The 20,244-nt window shown below is 39.9% G+C and overlaps 1 protein-coding gene across 6 annotated transcripts in view; it reads right to left on the bottom strand.

Moving 5' to 3' along the window:
* The window catches only part of SLC12A6 (solute carrier family 12 member 6), a 103,514-nt gene that overhangs the window by 17,135 nt on the left and 66,135 nt on the right, over positions 1–20,244 (bottom strand). For 5 of the 6 annotated variants that reach the window (XM_047797726.1, XM_047797724.1, XM_047797725.1 and 2 more), the window contains 10 exons: positions 12,273–12,367; positions 10,663–10,794; positions 8,914–9,060; positions 7,490–7,544; positions 6,604–6,734; positions 4,934–5,175; positions 2,508–2,722; positions 1,571–1,729; positions 1,292–1,390; positions 966–1,023 (listed from right to left, as the gene is read on the bottom strand). In XM_047797726.1, coding sequence (XP_047653682.1) covers positions 966–1,023; positions 1,292–1,390; positions 1,571–1,729; positions 2,508–2,722; positions 4,934–5,175; positions 6,604–6,734; positions 7,490–7,544; positions 8,914–9,060; positions 10,663–10,794; positions 12,273–12,367 — 1,333 coding nt within the window. The remainder of the gene's footprint in view (positions 1–965; positions 1,024–1,291; positions 1,391–1,570; positions 1,730–2,507; positions 2,723–4,933; positions 5,176–6,603; positions 6,735–7,489; positions 7,545–8,913; positions 9,061–10,662; positions 10,795–12,272; positions 12,368–20,244) is intronic. The other variant, XM_047797728.1, reaches the window with a different exon arrangement.

The raw sequence follows: 20,244 nt of genomic DNA, 5'->3' as shown, positions 1-20,244 counted from the left end.
TTTTCATTTTTATTTCATTTGACATTGTGGAATCCTCCCCCACTCTGTCTTTTTTGGTGCCTAGCTGTGGTTCATTTATTTTCATTGCTGTATTGTCTTCTGTCACATGAATACATAATTTATTCATTCTATTACTGATGGACTTTGGATTATTTCCAGATTTTGCCTATTAAGGACAATTCTGCTGAGATCATTCTTGTGCACACTTTTTTTTGGGGGGGGGGACTTTGTAGGACCACACCTGTGGCATATGGAGGTTCCCAGGCTAGGGGTCGAATCAGAGCTGTAGCTGCCTGTCTACACCACAGTCATAGCAATGCCAGATCCCAGTCGTGTCTGCGACCTACAGCTCACAGGAATGCTGGATCCTTAACCCACTGAGTGAGGTCAGGGATCAAACCTTCATCCTCATGGATACTAGTTGGATTCGTTTCCACTGTGGCACAATGGGAACTCCCTAAAATTTATTTTTTAGCTTTCCGCAGCACACGGAGTTCCCAGGCCAGGGATCAGATCTGAACCACAGCTGTGACTTAAGCTGCAGCTGTGGCCATGCCAGATCCTTAAGCCACTGTGCTGGGCCAGGGATCTAATCTGCATCCCGACACTTCCAAGATGCCACTAATCCCGTTGCACCACCGCAGGAACTCCTTAAAATTTTTTTATCACTTGTCTTCCTTTAATTTTAGCTTTTCCCATACCTCTTATTGTAGAGGAAAGTCCTGATTATTCACTCACATTCACTGCTTTATTGAAGAGCTATATCCATTGCATCTTACATGACAACATACTGGCCCTTATTATATAGTTCCCCTTTGGAGACCCATATACATGTATTTTCTAATTGTTAGTAATGATAACCCTCAGGTTGGGTTTTGAGTTTATAACTGTCTTGGGGTGATACGGGATGATCAGATATAATGGAAGATAGACACAGGATTGTTACAAGGAGATCAACTACTCACTTGTCTCTGAGAACAACACCTTCAATGCATGCACCAAAAAGGACAACATTGCTTAAATCTATGATACTGAGAGTCAAGGAAACTGACATTCATCCTCTAAGATAAACATAAACACTCAGGATATTTCTTCTATCAGTAAAATGAGTGGCTAAATTCACTAATCACATAATTCATTCTTGAGCTTTAGGATGAGGTGGGTAATTATCTGGTGAGCAGTGAGGTGGTAGAAAGCAGGTATCATCATTACCAGGATAAAAATACCGATCACCCTTGTTCTATGGCTGCTCCTCTGACTAAGAGTCAGATTAGAACCATCGAAAGGATACAGACAAAAGAGGTGGTCAGGATGGCAAGGATAGTGCCAATGGGAATAGACTTCTGAGCATCTTTCAGGTCTCCAGATCTGTTTGATCCAGCCATGATACCTTTAGGGAAGGAAGAAGAGGACAAGTTAACTTCTTGAGTTCCTGGACACTTTGATATTCATATTAATATAAAAGATGAGAGGCAAATCTGGGAGTCCTGAGAATATAATTTTTTCTCCTAAGAAAAATTACTCCCTGGGTCTGATCGCCTGCAAAATACACAACAGCCCATCTGCTTACCTGTGACAGAGGGAAAGAAGATCCCCACCAGAAGAGTGAAAGAGGTGGTAATGTCCACAAGGACATACTCATGGTTTAAGCTGCCTAAGACATCAGAAGATTTGGCTGAGGGCTTTTCAATGATCTCTCCTTTTGGTAGATAATTACTCCAAAGATTCTCTGCAGTGAAAAAAAAAGGGTATATATGCAATAGCAGTATGGAAAGAACAAAATTATATACTTTTCTAGCCAATAAGATTCTAAATCAGATCTCTCATTTATAAAGTTTTTAAGGGTATGTCTGCTTCTATATAAGCACAGATGTATGCATATACATATCATACAATAAAGCATACATAAAGAAAAACCTAATAATGCCCTTTCTCATCTGATTCAAATGTAATTTCAGAAAATACTTTGAAACATACAAATGAGGTTAAGTTTACCAATACAAATTAGTAAAAGTTAAGTGGACTGAAGGTGAATAACTTGCAAAGCCTATTTTTTCTAACGCCTTAGTGTAAACTTGCTTACATGTAAGAAAATTTGTAGAACAAACAGTTAAGATAGAAGTCACTTAGGGAAGAATTCCAAAAACTTAGATGAGTTAACGTGGATGTGATGACATTAAAATAATTCCATTCCAGTTGCCTCTGTGGGAAAAACATTGGCAATTTTACAATAACACGCAAAATGTTTTATTATCTTAAGCTAAAAAGTGATTTGCTCAACTCTGGTTTCAAAAGCAGTAAATTTTAGCAGACAACACTGTAAGGGAGTCCTGAAAAAGGATAAATTCACTAACAGAAAAGGAGAAAAATGTTGAATTAAGAGCTATGTGCTAAATTTAAAGAGGGAAGTGCAATTTAGCAATCACGGACAAGGAAAGAGTTCAAGACGGCAAAGCCATTTTCCTTAGAGAAAAATAAAAAATGTGTTCCCAAACCTCCTAACTCACCTGTAATGACACCACTAGCCAATCCAGGGATGCCCTGGATTGAAGTAACATTATTATGAATAAAGTATTCATCACAGGTGGCATTGAAAAAGTGACTTGAGTTACAGAAGAAGCCCCATAGCTTTGATGGTACTGTCATGTTGTTAATTTCCTTAGTCTTCGAGCAAACATCAATGTGTCTTGATGAAAGAGTGCGGTTACCCAGCATGCAGACCCTACATGAAAACAAACAGAGAGAAAGATAAGGAAAGGGGAAAAAAGAATTTTTAAAAGAGAAACTAGGGTAGAAATAGGTTAGTATATAAGTTTGCAAAGGAAAAAAGAAAAAATCTCACCTCTTAAAAGAGTTTTTACTTTCATGGATGGGAAAGGAACTAGCATTAATTGACCAGTGCTGTAAAAGCTATCTTAAATTTTCTGCCAGTTTAATCCTTACAGTGATCTCACAAAATATGTATTAATATTTCTACATTGTAGAAGGAGGAACTGAAGTAGTCTGCTTGAGGTCATATCAGGAGTAGATAGTAGTGATAGAATAATATCAAATATCAAATTGAAGAATTATCTGAAGATGCTATGCTGAATCACCTTCCAGAATGTCTAGGTAATTAACCAACTATTAGGTCTAAAAGAATCCTAGAGTTCTTTTGCTCTTCTTACAAAAAAAGACAAATCCATTCCCTTTTTTTTGGCCTTATGCTTCCTAACAACCACCTTGAAAATGTTATGCTAAAGGTCAAATCTCTGGCTCCTGATTTAAAGGAGACAGCTTGGCCAGAATTAGGTAATCTCTCTATGGCCTAACCGAAAACTGTTTTTGAACTTAAGCCTAGACCCAGTGGGAGTGAGGGTATTTAAGGATAATATAAATACAAACTGCTGATTTTATTTTTTCTTTAACCCAGAGATCTAAATATGAATAAAGGAATAATACATGTACAGTTAAAATACCTCTCCAGAAGAAAAAAGCAACTTCAGTATCTGTAAAATGAGAGCACACATACACAATAAACCATGTACCCATAACTCGGCTTCAACAACTCACAACATTTCCCAGTTGTTTTATCTCTCCTCTAGGGGTTTTTTTTTGGTTTTTTTTTTTTTGCTTTTTTGGGCCACATTTGCGGCATATGGAGATTCCCAGGCTAGAGCTACAGCTGCTGGCCTACGCCATGGCGACACAGGATCCGAGCTGAGTCTGTGACCTAAATACCACAGCTCATGGCAATGCCGGATCCTTAACCCACTGAGCAAGGTCAGGGATAGAACCTGAAACCTCATGGTTCCTAGTCGGATTTGTTTCTGCTGCACCACGATGGGAAATTCTCCTCTAGGTTTTTAAAATTGCTTTGCTGAAATATTTTAAAGAAAACACCACACATCACAAACTTTTGCCCACCAAAAAAGAGGAGAAGCATCAAAGGAGAACTTGAGACAGAAGGGAATTTTCCCAGTTAAGATATAGCCAGAATGTAGCCTTTTATGACTCAAGTGGATCTTCAATTACTTGGCAGCCCCTAGATGAGCAAACTAAAAAGTTCTGGTGGAGTCTGTTATTGACATCATTTAGCATAGTACAAGAAACACTGGACTGGGAATCAGGAAATCACGAGGTTTGTGTTCTTGCTCTGCCATTAATTAACTTTGGGGCAACTCATTTTACCTCTAAGGACCTGTTTTTCATCTTGAAAAACCTACTTTTATGTAATCAGGTTAAATCAAGGTTAGGAGTGATGAGTCTAATCCTTGGATGACCCCCGGACAATTTGTCAAAGACAATCAGTGTAAGATTACAAACAACTCTCAGGGCCAGCTAGCACCTATGCCACTAATCAAATGGAAAACGGTGAGAGTGTGAGTCATATTTCTGTACTAATCTGTTTCTACTTCAAAAAAATAAAATATACCTTAAGGTACCTTCACTACTTACAGTAATAATATAATCTATATTTAGAGAGAGAGAGATGCAAATGATATGACATTCAATTCCCTTTACGACTAAACGTCCATTACTGTACTAACAGCAGAATTAAAAATTTAATTATAAATACTTAGGTAAGTTTCCTTGACTCTCTTGACTTTTCATTAACAAAAGGAATCTAATATTCAAATACTTTATAAAGGTTACTGGTAATAACTATGCGGTTTGAAAAGCCTTTCATGAATAGTTCAAATATAGATAATTATTGCCAGCAGGTTTTGAAAAAACTACTATCTACATCCAAATGATGACCACAGCTGCCAGTTTTATACTTGGGACACAAGGAAGAGGTTGGACACGACACAGTTTGCTGGGAGTCTTCCTTCATAAATACTAACTGGGCTTATCCAAGAGGGAAATCTCTGAGAAACTGTGACATTGACTTGAAATGACCACATCATTGTTGATGACTACCCAATAATGATGGCTAGTCAGAGACACATACGGGAAGTGTGGAGGGGCAAAGGAAGACTTGATGGCTCCAGCATAGATGGCCAGGATGGACACAATGACACAGGCCAGAAAGAGTGAGGCAAACTTGTTGACGTAGCGCACACCGATGAATACCACCAACACCATGAGGATCAAGAAGGCTGTGCCATAGACCCGCATGTTATTTAGCATGGCTGCTGACTCCTTGAGTGCATCGTCACTATGAAAGATGGCAGCTCGGGGGACAATATATACCTGTTTAGGAAAAGAAGTAGAAAATAAGGTCATTTCAAAGTAATCAACTAAAAAGGTAGCTGTAGTTTGCAGTTGCTTTCATAAGGGAAAGCAAAACTGAGACAGAAATAGACTGGAGACTTAGCCTAATTTCTATTTGGATCTAAAATGCCTACAGAAATGGGATGTCATTGATTTTTTTTTTAAGTCTATGTGCTATTCTAAATACATCTCTGAATGGAAAAAACAACTATTGTGTTAATAATTTATTCAAAGTGTTATATAAAATAGGGAGGAAGGGATGGATTGGGGATTTGGAATTGGCATATATAACTGTGATAAATGCAATGACTGGCCAATGGGGACCTGCTGTATAGAACAGGGAACTCTATCCAGTATTCTGTGATAATCCATATGGGAAAAGAATCTGAAAAGAAAACGATGTGTGTATATGTATAACTGAATCACTCTGTTGAATAGCAGAAATTATCACAACATTGTAAATCAACTATACTTCAATAAAACTTTTTATAAAAAGTGTTATACAAAATAATTGTAATGATTACCTTAAGTCCTATTTCTGCTATCATTACTCTAAACCTCTCAGTGAATAACTAAAGAATATTTTGGGGAGTTCCCGTCGTGGCGCAGTGGTTAACGAATCCGACTAGGAACCATGAGGTTGCGGGTTCGGTCCCTGCCCTTGCTCAGTGGGTTAACGATCCGGCGTTGCCATGAGCTGTGGTGTAGGTCGCAGACGCGGCTCGGATCCCGAGTTGCTGTGGCTCTGGTGTAGGCCAGCGGCTACAGCTCCGATTAGACCCCTAGCCTGTGAACCTCCATATGCCGCAGGAACGGCCCAAGACATAGCAAAAAGACAAAAAAAAAAAAAAGAATATTTTATTTCATTGGGATAGACATCAAAAAAGATAAACTTTATTTTACTTTTCCTCCATTAGCCAAGTCTTGCCTCTGAGACTTCATCTTTTGGGTCAAGGTGGTAGGGTGATGCAGAATGAGTAGGCAAGCAAGGGATACCTCCATCTTTCAGACTCATGTTTACAGTTGGTGATCAATAACAGGTTAACAGTCAGTCATCTGATTAATTCCATCTCTTTTTTCTTTTTGGTCTTTTTAGGGCTGCACTGACGGCATAAGGAAGTTCTCAGGCTAGGGGTTGAATCAGAGCTGCAGCTGTCGGCCTACCACACAGCCATGGCAACATGGGATCCGAGCCACATCTACGACCTACACTACAGCTCATGGTAATGCCAGATCTTTAATCCACTGAGTGAGGCCAGGGAACAAACCCATATTTTCATGGATACTAGTCAAGTCCGTTATTGCTGAGTCACCATAGGAACTCCAGAAGTTTTGATACCAAAGAGAAAAATACATTCAAATCTATACATTTTCTACACTGTAAACCACAATTAAATCATTACTCACCAGAAAAATTTCAATGGCACCAAGGATGTACATGGCTGCTGCAAACGTGGTACCAAGATAAAAGCAGAGGCCAACAGCCCCACCAAACTCTGGGCCCAGTGCTCGGGATATCATAAAGTATGAGCCCCCAGCTAAAAGACACAACAGAAGAACAGGATAAAAAAAGTATGTTAGTATTAGGAAAGTCAGCAAGTCATAAAGAAGGAAGATAACTGATTCAGACTTTTGAAAACCCTAAATGTGATAAAAAGCAGATTTCCTAGTAGGAAGTAAAAGATGAAACCTTTAAACGACACATCTAATATGCTCCACATAAAGCAGCACAATTTGTCAGCATTACTTAAAAAATAGCAGAGGATTATTACAGGCATGAGACAGCAGAATAAAACATATATTCTTTTGTTGTTGTTGTTGTTGTTGTTGTTGTTGCTATTTCCTGGGCCGCTCCCGCGGCATATGGAGGTTCCCAGGCTAGGGGTTGAATCGGAGCTGTAGCCACCAGCCTACGCCAGAGCCAGAGCAACGCGGGATCCGAGCTGCGTCTGCGACCTACACCACAGCTCACGGCAACGCCGGATCGTTAACCCACTGATCATGGGCAGGGACCGAACCCGCAACCTCATGGTTCCTAGTCGGATTCGTTAACCACTGCGCCACGACAGGAACTCCTAAAACACATATTCTAATGAAAAGAAGCTAAGAATGCAACAGAAATAAGGGATTTTTAATCTTAAAACATAGAGAGATTTCTTTAAAGAAGGTATTCTAAAGTCAAGTAGTGTTAGTGCCTATGGCCAACATACTAATTAGTATTCTGTTCCTTGGAAGTTTACGCCTCATTACAGCATAAATATAGAATCTCTGAAATCCAGTCTTAGCTACTGACCTGGCACCACTCCATTAGTGGCAATGGCACTCATGGAGATAGCAGTCAACATTGTCTGTAAAGAAAGGGAAAGGAGAAGACCGTTACTGTATAAAGATGATATTTCTGTACTACTTTCCCATTTGCAGACCTCAGAGCACTGATCGAACATCTAATTCTATCTACTTTTACGGAAGCGGTTGCCTGTCATACCGAATTTCATGGAAATGAGATGATGTGCTTTGACGCACTGATGTGCTTCAATCATACTACTAGTATCTGGAGAATTCTGCTAAAATGCTCCTATATTGTAATCAGTAGGTTAGGTGCTATTAAGAACCACTCATCTAGTCCTGGTCTCCTAAGTTGAAAACTCAGAAAACAGAGTAGAAACTGACTAAAGACTGGCTACAGTAACAAGAACAACATTCAGTAAGAAGGGAAACCACTAAAGACTGCCCAGCTCATAAGAACTGTATTTTAAAACATTACCTGGTAGTAGCAGAGTACAGAATGGACTGCAGATAGGGAGTAGATGGAGGCAGAGTGACTTGTTAGTAGGCTATTGTTGTAGTTCAGAGAGAGGGAAGGACTGCAGTGGCAGAAGTAGGAGTATAAAGAAAGGGTTGAACGAAAGAGATTTCAGAGGGAGATTTGATTGGTCTTGATAGCTCATGAGATGTGAGAGGCAATCAAGGAACCAAATAGGGCCCTGAAGTTTCAAGACTAAGAAACTGAAAAAAAAAATGGTGGTACCATTAAGTTACTAACAACATGGACTATGTCTCCTTACCCTGCTTTGCACAATACTCAGCTGAGCACAATGCACAGGGAGTGTATGATGGTAATAGTAATAAAAGGTCAGTAGACAGCTGAATAATGAAATAAAAAAATTTATAATAATCAACTTACAATAAAATTGAGAGATGTGGCTGGGATACACAGATAAGAGAAGTTTAAATTAAAGGAAGTTCAGAATGTTCTCAGTGTAGTGAAGAGAAGATCTGGAAACAATACCCAAATTTCTGGGGAAAGGACAATGGATGAGACTTCAAAACAAAACAAATACCTCTCATTTCCAAACAACAATCAGTTTTGTTAATCTTCACTATACTGGAGTAAGCATATCACGTTTTCTAACACATTTTCTGTCACAACATTGGTATTATCAAGCTCAAATAGTTTGTATCTGAATTTTTGGAAGTCAGAACCTGTATCTTCTCCTTCTTATAGAAGTCCTTCTTTGTAATTTCAAGTATATCATATTATAAACAGTAAATAACTGACACTAAATAACTGAAGATCCTTTAGATTTTAATATCAAAATAATCTCTCCTGTTGAGATGGCAAGTCCTTCCCCAGTATGTATTCTCAAAGAGGCCAAGCATGATACTCGAGCTTGAGCAGTGTTCCAGGTGATCTCCAGGAGCCAACTTGGGACTTACACAGCAGCAGCAGATAAGGACAATTGCAAAGGCCTGCAGAACTCCAGCTGTGCCCACCACCCATGTAAGGCGTAGAAACAGGATCACTCCAAAAATATTCTGTAGACATGGGAGGTAGACACCCATGAAGGTACCCATTTGGGGGGTCTAGAAAGAAAGATGTTGATGAAAGAAAAAATCATATAGTCATCATCTAGAAGTGATGCTTTTATCCCTTTATTTTTATATAAAAACTTGCACCCTAACTATGAACTGCATATGAATTGCAAAGTAGAGATAAATTTAAGCAATATCTTTAAACAGGCACATATAAAATCTCCATCTTAACAAATTTCTATCACTATACCCTTTATTATTCCTAGAGACACACTTTTTTTTTTGTCTTTTTGCTATTTCTTGGGCCGCTCCCAAGGCATATGGAGGTTCCCAGGCCAGGGGTTGAATCGGAGCTGTAGCCACTGGCATACGCCAGAGCCACAGCAACGTGGGATCCAAGCCGCATCTGCAACCTACACCACAGCTCACGGCAACGCCGGATCATTAACCCACTGAGCATGGGCAGGGACTGAACCCGCAACCTCATGGTTCCTAGTCAGATTCGTTAACCCCTGCGCCACGACGGGAACTCCAGACACACATTTTTATTTTACATAAGTCTCCACATATTTTTACACAGACATTTGATCACAAACTTTTTTTTTTCTTTTTTTTGGCTGCCCCACTGCATATGGAGTTCCCAGGCCAGGGATCAGATCCAAACTGCAGCTGCAGCAATGCTGGATCCTTGATCCACTGTGCCAGTCCAGGGATCAAGCCACTGATCCAATTGTGCCACAAACAAACTTTTAAGTGCATCTTCAATAATTTAAAATTTTTTCTCTTCAAAGCCAATGGCTCTTTCTGTTCTTTTTTTTAAATGGAATAATGACTTGATGGAATTCTGTTAGAATTTGGCATAAATCTTTCATAGCAGGTGGTAAATGTAATTGATAAAAAATGAAGTTCTGAGTGTCACTTTACTCCTGAACAACCAGAAAACTAACTTGTAATACTATCCCATATTTTCATGTTGAGAGAAACTGGTATTTGGTCTTAAAAAGCCCAACAACTTCACCACAGAGACATGGCGTCAGTGGATGGATATGGCCAATTTTCTTTTCTCATTTTTTTGTCTGTACCCATAGTATGTGGAAGTCTGTGGGCCAGGAACCAAACCCGTACCACAGCAGTGACAACACTGGATCCTTAACCCACTGCACCAGTAGGCAACGCTGGGTGAGATACTTTTCTTCTGGTGTGATATTCCGTCTCCCTGGAACACTGCCCCCCAACTGTTTTACATGGCTCACTACCTCTCCGGCCTGGCACATATCAAGCATTCTTGCACGTAGAGTGATGGCCTGGATATCTCCTTTCTTTCTTTTTTTTTTTTTTTGGTCTTTTGTTGTTGTTGCTATTTCTTGGGCCGCTCCCGCGGCATATGGAGATTCCCAGGCTAGGGGTCTAATCGGAGCCGCAGCCACCGGCCTACACCAGAGCCACAGCAACGCTGGATCCGAGCCACATCTGCAACCTACACCACAGCTCACGGCAACGCCGGATCGTTAACCCACTGAGCAAGGGCAGGGACCGAACCCGCAACCTCATGGTTCCTAGTCGGATTCGTTAACCACTGCGCCACGACGGGAACTCCTCCTTTCTTATAATATTGGGCTCCTTTTATTTATCTTTGTAATTCTAAAGCCTCACCTTGGTGGCCTTCTTTTTCCCTTCAGTGATGTTCTCTGCCTCTTCATGTTCTTTTGCTCCTTGTGTCAGGTTAGTGTAATTGGCCAACCGGTTGAGGAGAGAAGACACTTTTGGCCTGGTGTCCATTTCTTCCTATAAAGCCAGAAATACGAATGAAATACATGATGAAGACACTGTACATAAGCATAAAAATGATCCCTCTACCAGAAAGTTACAAAGTAAATGAGAAAAATTTCATAGGTAAACATTTTAAGAAAATTTATTGATGAGACTGTTTGCCCCACACATTATAATACATAATCAGGGCTACACAAATACTTATGAAGCACTTTTTTTTTTTGGACTACATCTATGGCATATGGAAGTTCCCAGGCCAAGGACTGAAGCCGAGCCACAGCTGCCACCTACCCTGCAGCTCAGGTAACACTGGCCCCTTTAACCCACTGTCCCTGGCCAGGTATCAGACCCGTGCCTCCTTGGTGACTTGAGCTGCTGCAGTCAGATCCTTAACCCAATGCACCACAGCAGGAACTCCCTTATAAAATTCTCAAATGAAAAGCTTTATTATTCCTAATAGCTTAACTGTACCATAAAAGCAAAACTACATGGGTTCCTATAGATAGTTGTAGTCCTTATAAAGAACACTGATAACATAATCTTTAAGCACAGTGATACTAACAGTCTACTAATATTTATAGCAATTATTCATGGTACCAAGCACGCACAGATCAAAAGAAAACTTGTGATTGAATCAAATATTCACCTCAGACCTTTTCTTGAAGGCAGATAAAATAACATTTAAAAAATAGGTACACTGAGAAAAGTGGCACTTGAGTCATTGTCCAAAGTAAGACAAAGGCAGTGCTGAACTAAACTAGGCTCCTTTCAACCTGGCCACAGAATATCAGAGTTCATGCTATCTTAGTCAGATAAGGCATTAGCAAGTCCTCTGAATCCAGCAGCCTGGAGTTCCCCGTCATGGCTCGGCGCTTAATGAACCCGACTAGTATCCATGAGAATGTGGGTCTAATCCCTGGCCTTGCTCAGTGGATTAAGAATCCGGTGTTGCTGTGAGCTGCAGCAGACGTGGCTTGGATCCCGCATTGCTGTGGCTATGATGTAGGCCAGTGGCCACAGCTCCAATTGGACCCCTAGCCTGAGAACCTCCATATGCCTCAGGTTCGGCCCTAAAAAGACCGAAAAAAAAAAAAAAAAATCCAGCAGCCTGCTTCCTACTCTGACTTTGGGTTAGTAAGATAAATGACAGTCATCCCAAACACAGAGTTGAAAAATGCTTTATACTTAGTAGATTTTTCCAATATAAACATTTAAATCCTAGCTGAGTTAGATAACAAAGTTCTCCATATGCCTGTGATGTCAACATTTCTCCTCTTTATTCCATGGAAATTTGATTAAATGATTATCTATTAATCAACAATAATTATATAGATTAAATCAACTACAATGACAAGCTATAATAAGCACTATACTTTAACAGCTAGTTATTAAGAAATCCAACCTGCAATGTTTTAAAACTAAATGGGGTGGGAAAACAGCAATCTTGAAATCTCTGTTCTTAAAATCTATGCCCTGTTCTTCCCAAATATTACCTCAAAGAGTGCCAAATTTTTATCAAAATATTCATCTCCTTCTTCATAATTGGAATTGTTAAGATAAGCATTTCGAGCTTTCTTATGCCCATCATCTGGAAAATAAAAGTAAACCAAGTTAGTTTCTCACTAGTATTGAAGAAGCATCAGCACCAAATAATTCCATATCAGCTCTGTAAAAACAGAACCCATTTTTACATTCAAATTTTCATCTCAGAATGGGAGAACTCAACCAGCACTGCTTGGAGAATGTGATTCTTGAACAGGAGCAAAAGCAAATCTCTAAGAAGTAAATATGGCTCATTCCTTTTCTTAACAGCATGAAGACCTCTGGAAACACTATTCTTTTAGGAGTCTAGCCTATGGGGACCCTACTATTAACAGAGCCCAAATCTAGGATGGAAAAAAAAAAAATAGAACAATCATTGAGTACTTGCTCAGGGTATCAAGGATACTTTACACAGTGCTACTGTGGATAACAGCAGTAAAAGCCCTCTGCCTTCACGGCTGTCTGTCCTTTTATAAATGACATTAGGTCATTTACCCTAGTATTATTTTTGTACTAACAGTTGCCACATTATCTGTTTACGGTTTGTTTTTTTTTTTTTTTTTTTTTGACTGTGCCTGAGACACTGGGAAGTTCCTGGGCCAGGAATGGAACAGGCCCCACAGCAATGACAATACTGGATCCTTAACCTGATGAGCCACCAGGGTGTTCCATTACCTTTTTATCCTAAAAGAGGAACCCTGCAAGAATTTGGTGAACTAGCTATAAGGAAAAAGAAAAAAAGATTAGGTCTTAGTAGTTTATGTTGACTGCTTACTTAACTTTCATTCTTTATTGTATAAAAGTTATATAGTTATCATAGTCTGGTAGGAGAGAGAGAGAAAAAAATTGTGTAAATGTCATTAAGTACTAAGATTTTAAATACTGAGAAAATGGATACCAATATAAAAATCTAAAGTCCTATAACCTTAAATATATAAGATGAGCTTGGAAAATAGGCAAGAAGTTATCAAGGAAACTGAGTCATGTCAAAGGACAGAAGAGCCAATCTGAAGGGGTTCCTGTTGACTAAAAATGGGACAATATGAGGAGTTTCTGTCGTGGTTCAGCAGAAATAAATCTGACTAGTATTCTTGAGGACACAGGTTCGATCCGTGGCCTTGCTCAGTGGGTTGGGGATCCAGTGTTGCCATGAGCGGTGGTGTGGGTCGCAGATGAGGCTTGGATGTGGCATTGCTGTGACTGTGGCATAGGCCAGCACCTACAGTTCTGATTCAATCCCTAGCCTGGGAACCCTCCTATGCCCCAGGTGTGGCCCTAAAGAAAAAAAAAAAGACAAAATAGAAGGGATAATATGAACACTATAAATAAATAATGCAGTGAACTGAAACGCATGTACTTGAAATATCCAAAACGGTATGTAAAAAAACGAGTCACCTTCACAGAGCTATTATGGAAACAACATCAAAGATAAATAAATCGAAAGAATCAAGGAATTATCCTACCTTTCCTGTAACAACTGTATTTCAGGGTAATCAAATAGTTAAGGAAAACTTCTGCATTATAGAAACAGTCTAGCTAATAAGTGCAGATGGAATGACACAATGATACAACTAGGAAAAAAAATCACCAATTCTCAACCCCTAATAAAATAATCGATTTGAGCAGTGATCATCAATGGTTGCTAAAGCCATTAGGCGAAAAGCTGAGGCATAAACTTTATAATGGATTGATCAGGGTAATATGGAACCCACTGGTCAACCTTAACATCACTAAAAGTGGAATATAATCTTGTAATGTATCACAATGAAAAACATACTGTGCAATCTATGATGTATTCTTACCCAAAGAATGGAAGCTGAATCTAACCAAGCCTCTAAATCTAACTTCTGGTTCACAGAAAACAAAGGAGGAACAAGTTAAACACTACAAAGATGCAATCATCAAGTTCAGAATGTGGAAAATCCCACATGACAATCTGATTTCTTCAACAAATAAGTGGCATAAACTAAAAAAGGTGAACTCATAAATTAAGAGACTTAAGATGACATGTCAAATCAATTCTAAGTTGTAAAACTTGTTAGAATCCTGACTCAAACCAAATGTCAGGGAATAATCAGAAGAGTATGAATATGGACTGGCTTTTTTTTTTTTTTTTTTTTTTAAGGACCATGAGCTAAAACATAAAGATTATAGGTTGGATTAAATAACAAAATCTAGGCATATGTTTATTTACAAAAGACATAATATGGACACACAAAGGCTGAAAGGAAAGAGATATATCAGGTAAATACTAACCAAAGTAAACCTGATATGGTTTTATTATTAGATAAATTTTTCTTCAAGAGAAAAACTTTACTAGGGATGAGGGTAACTATATAACAAAAGGTTTAATTCACCAAAAAAGAATGTAAATTTTAAATATACACATATTGTTTATAATTACTCCCATATTTGGTGGTTTAATGCATTCTGATCATCTGACAGTTTGTGGGTGCTAGAAACATGGGCAGGGCTTCACTGGCCCTCTGCTTCACAGTCTCCTGCCAGGGCTGGGTCTCACTGGAAAGCCTAGGGAGGATCTACTTCCAAGCTCACTGACACAGTTGTTGACAGAATTCATTTTTGGACTGTTGGATAAGGGCTTTAGTTTCTTGCTATGTGGGACTTTCCATAGGTCAGCTTATGGCATGGCAGCTGGACTCCCTCAAAGCAAGCCATCAAAGAGCCAGAGATGGATGGCAAGAGAGATGTCACAGTCCTTCTACAACCTCATTTTGAAAGTGGTATCGCTTTTGCCATATTCTAGTAGTTGGAAGGAGTCAAAGTCTAGCCCTCACTGAAAGGAGAGAAAATTGCACAACAGCATGAATACCAGGAAGAAAAGATCAAGAATAAAGCTACCTACCATATCCACCCACTCATCCATCCATCTACTCACCAATCCATCCATGCCTCAAAATATCTGAAGCAAAAATGGACAAAACTATACCCAGAAATTGATAGCTCTACAATCACACAGGGAGATTTTTAACATAATTTTCTCAATAACTGATAGATGAAACAGGCAAGATAGCAAGAGTAATGAAATCTGAATAACACAACGAATAACCTTGACCTTAGTGGACATAGAGTTCTGCATCCAACGTCAGAGAATATACATTTTTTTTTTCTTTTGTCCTTTTAGAGCCACACTCGAGGCATGTGGAAGTTCCCAGGCTAGGGGTCAAATCGGAGCTACAGCTGCGGGCCCACACCACAGCCATAGCAATGCCAGATCCAAGCTGCGTCTGTGACCTACACACAGCTCACAGCAACACGGAATCCTTAACCCACTGAGCAAGGCAAGGGATTGAACCCGCAACCTCATGGTTCCTAGTCAGATTTGTTTCTGCTGTGCCACAATAGAAACTCCTAGAGAATGTACATTTAAATCAAACATATGTGGAAAGTTTATACATGGAAAAGTTACCAGATACTAGATCTTTTTTTTTTTTGTCTTTTGCTTTTTTTGGGGGGGGGGGGGCTGTGTGGGTACCTCACACACTCACTATGCTTGTCTTACTCCCCAGACCTTACTGGTAAATTTCTGGTTGGCATCTTTTGCTTGCCCCACCCAGAATGCAATTGCAATCTCCTGCAACATCAGTCTTCTCGTTTCGTTTGCCAGTGAAATTTCTACATGTGGGGCTTTCCATGTCCCACTCCAAGTCAGTTCTCTTTGTCAGTGAAACTCTTGGTTTTCATGGCTTTCCCCACACTGATAGAATTATAGAGCATGTGGAGGTGGGATTGAGTGGAGCCAAGCAGCTTCAGCCTCAGGTGAAAATACTGCTCTTACCTGAGTCTTAGTAGTCTTTCTTTCTTTCTTTTTTTGTCTTTCTGCTATTTCTTTGGGCCGCTCCTGTGGCATATGGAGGTTCCCAGGCTAGGGGTTGAATCGGATTGGTAGCTGCTGGCCTGCGCCACAGCCACAGCAACGCCAGATCTGAGCCACATTTGCAACCTACACCACAGCTCATGGCAATACCAGATACTTAACCCACTGAGCAAGGACAGGGATCGAACCTGAAACCTCAAAGTTCCTAGTTGGATTCGTTTCCACTGCGCCATGACGGGAACTCCACCAGATACTATCTCTTAATGACTAAAAAAATTTCAAATAGGTATAATGTAAGCCATGATCTTAGTGTATAACAAATCGCTTCTTGGCCTTTTGGCTAAGATCAAGTGTAGTTTAGTGTATAACAAGCTAGAATTATAAAAATATATAGAAATCACTGCAAATTTAGAAACTAAAAAACCCACACATTGCTTAACAACTAAATGATCAAAGATTAAAATATGTAAAAATTGAATAATAATGAAAACTACCTATTGAAACTTGCAGGATCCAGCAAAAGTAACACTTCGAAGGAAAGTTATTGCTTAAAAATTTTACATTACCAAAGTAAAAAGAAGACAAATTACATGAGTTAAGAAATTATTACAAAAAGCAGGAGGAGGAGTTCCCATCGTGGCTCAGTGGTTAACGAATCCAACTAGGAACCATGAGGTTGCGGGTTTGATCCCTGGCCTTGCTCAGTGGGTTAAGGATCTGGCGTTGCTGTGAGCTGTGGTGTAGGTTGCAGACACGGCTTGGATCCCGAGTTGCTGTGGCTCTGGTGTAGGCTGGCAGCTACAGCTCCAATTAGACCCCTAGCCTGGGAATCTCAACATGCTGAGGGAGCGGCCCTAGAAAAGGCAAAAAGATAAAAAAAAAAAGGCAGAAAGAATAAATCCTGTAACACTATAGAAGGAAAAAGATAATGATAAGTATATCAACTGCTGTCCTTTAGTTAAAGGTTCTTTTCTGCCTTTCGACTTTCCAGTTTTCTTAGGTCCTAATGCTTTAGGCATATCTGTTCTAAACAGCAAGTAGCTGTATTTTAAAAAATCTGACAATCTGTCTTCTTAACTGTCACAGTTACATCCACTGAATGTAGCAACTGATATATTTGTACTGGACTCTACCATCTTTTTTTTTTTTTTTTTTGGCGGGAACTCCTGGACTCTACCATCTTTTTACTTCTCTGTGGCCTCCTTTTTCTATTATGCATTCTCATTGTTTTTTGGCTGTACCTGTGGCATGCAGAAAATCTGGGGCCAGGGACTGAACCCATGCCACAGCTGTAGCCCAAGCCACAGCAGTGAAAACACCATATCCTTAACCCACTGTGCCACCAGCGAACTCCTCCCTGGACCTTTCGGTTTTTGTTTTCCCTTATTCCATTTTTTTTCTCTCTCCCTTGGAGTTTCCACAGTTACTCTTAGTCAGCTCCAACTCTCTCCCTCAGACTTACATAATACTACTGTCTGTTATTTCCAATATTCTTTTTTTTCCTACATAAATAAGACTAAAATTATTTCATACTGAAAACATTCACTTGGGTCAAGATCCACATTTACCATTTCATTTGTTCAATATTCTCTGATACAGTTCAGAATACTAGTCTTCTGGGATCATTTTCCTTTAACTTGAGTTATACCTTTAGAATTCTTTACAGGAGTCTTTCTCAAACTCAGCACTGTGACATTTCAGACAAAATACTTATTTGTTATGGGGGACTGTCCAGTGCATTGGGATGTTTAAGAGCACCTTTGGGAGTTTCCGTCGTAGCTCAGTGATTAACGAACCTGACTAGTAACCATGAGGTTGTGGGTTCAATCCCTGGCCTCACTCAGTGGGTTAAGAATCCTGCGTGGCCATGAGCTGTGGTGTAGGTTGCAGACATGGCTCGGATCCTACACTGCTGTGGCTGTGGTATAGGCCAGCAACTGTGGCTCTGATTAGATCCCTACCCTGGGAATGGCCGCAGGTGCAGCTTTAAAAAAAAAAAAAAAAATTAACTAATTAAAAAAAAAAAAAAAGAGCAAAAAGAGCACCCTTGGCCTCCAGTCACTAGATGCCAGTACCATCTCCAATCATGACAATCAAAAATGTCTCCAAAAGTTCCCACTGTGGCACAGTGGGTTAAAGATCCGACTTGGATCGCTGTGGAAGTGTGTGTTCAATACCCTGCACAGAACAGTGGGCTAAAGGATCAGGTGTTGCCTAAGCTGCAGCATAGGTCACTGCTGCAGCTTGAATTCAATCCCTGGTCTGGGAACTTTCATACGTAGTTGCAATTTTCTTTTTAGTCACAAACATCCTTCATCTGTTTCTAATCTACTGTTTAACGTCATTTTAAAAAATATATCAACAACTATTTGTTTTCCTTCTATTTAAACAGTCTTTCATTCCTGAGTACTATGCTCATCTTCCTAACTGCATCCTTTATTGGTTTAGACATTTAATAGTGTTGTATGCCAGACTCTACACCACTTCATCCCTCTAGGAGTTACAGCTTCAGCATTCAACTTCCTTGCTGTTCAATAACCTTATGATATTGTGATAAAAATCTGACTTTCAGAACTACTCTGCCCCATCCTGCTACCTGCTGGTTTAAAACACCTCCTAACAGCTCTAGCTTTCCTTGCTGCAGCCCTGGCACCTCTAGGTTTGGGGCCTCTCTAGTCTCAAGTTTCAGGTACAATCCTTAACTTTCAGACACTTTGGTTCTGGATGTTTTTGGACCAACTTCCAATTGCTTGCTTGCTTGATTTTGGGGGATGGAAGAATGTCCCTAGAATTTTGCCTGCATTTATGAGACCAGTGATGCTTCCCACACTGTCTTACTCAGGGTCCTCTTGTGATGCGTTTTGGAATGGGAGGGTCCAATAGAGCTTATAGTCAATTATGATAGGTCAAGGCTTTCCAGGCAAGGAATAAAGCTCTCATCAGGAGTGATTAACTGAAAGGCATGGATCAACCAGGTATAATCAAGAGTGGTTATACTAGGAGTTCCCAATGGCACAGCTGGTTAATGATCTGGCTTGCCTCTGTAGCGGTGTTGGTTCGATTCCTGGTTCAGTGTGGCAGGTTAAGGATCCAGCATTCCTTCTGCTTTGGCTTAGGTCGCAGCTCAGCCTGGATTTGATCCCTGGCCAGGGAACTTCCATATGCTGTGGCAGTGGCCTAAAAAGGAAAAAAAAAAAAGAGTGGTTACACTGAAGGGTTTGGATTAATTCTTGGTCTAAATATCTTGGTGAGAAATCATGCTTGCTTCAAATGATTTAGACATCTGAGTCACTACTAGGACCCCAGGAAATCTCAAATGGAATGGAAATTCTAATTTCTGAATAGCAAATAACCTTGCTCTGCAAGAACCAAAAGGCAAACCCGTATCTTGGACTGTTTTAGAATCATCCAGAATCCTAAGATTCTAGGATACCTCCTGAGACTGGTTTCAGTAATGCTTTGAATTAAATAGCCCATCAGATCACTATGTTTCTTTTTTCTCATTTTACCATCCAAATAATTCTGATATTACTGGGAAACTTACTGGTCTTTCATTGCATAATTCAAATGAAAATGGATAGGAGTGCCACTGGCTCTACTGAAGATTTCAGATTTCCATTTGTGATAGTACACATTTTTTTGTAGGCAGAAAAATGGTACACCAAATGTTTTGCTCTTCATAAGCATTTTATTGTTGTGGTGCTATTATTTCCACAATGTCGCTTTTTTTGGGGGGGGGGGTCTTTTGTCCTTTTAAGGCTGTACCTGAGGCATATGGAGGTTCCCAGGCTAGGGGTCTAATCAGAGCTATTGCTGCTGGCCTACGCCAGAGCCACAGCAACGTCAGATCTGAGCTGTGTCTGTGACCTACAACCACAGCTCACGGCAGTGCCGGATCCTCAACCCACTGAGCAAGGCCAGGGATCAAACCCACAACCTCAAAGTTCCTAGCAGGATTCGTTTCTGCTGCGCCATGATGGGAACTCCGCTTTTTTTTTTTTTCACTGACAATTTACACTACAATCTGGGCCTAAGATAAATCTCAGATTCCTCCCTTAGATGCCTGGGCTTGTCAAATGGTCTTT

This window comes from Phacochoerus africanus, chromosome 9 (assembly GCF_016906955.1).
Source record: "Phacochoerus africanus isolate WHEZ1 chromosome 9, ROS_Pafr_v1, whole genome shotgun sequence".
In the NCBI taxonomy this organism is placed as follows: domain Eukaryota; kingdom Metazoa; phylum Chordata; class Mammalia; order Artiodactyla; family Suidae; genus Phacochoerus; species Phacochoerus africanus.
This window is presented reverse-complemented; position numbering and strand designations above follow the sequence as displayed.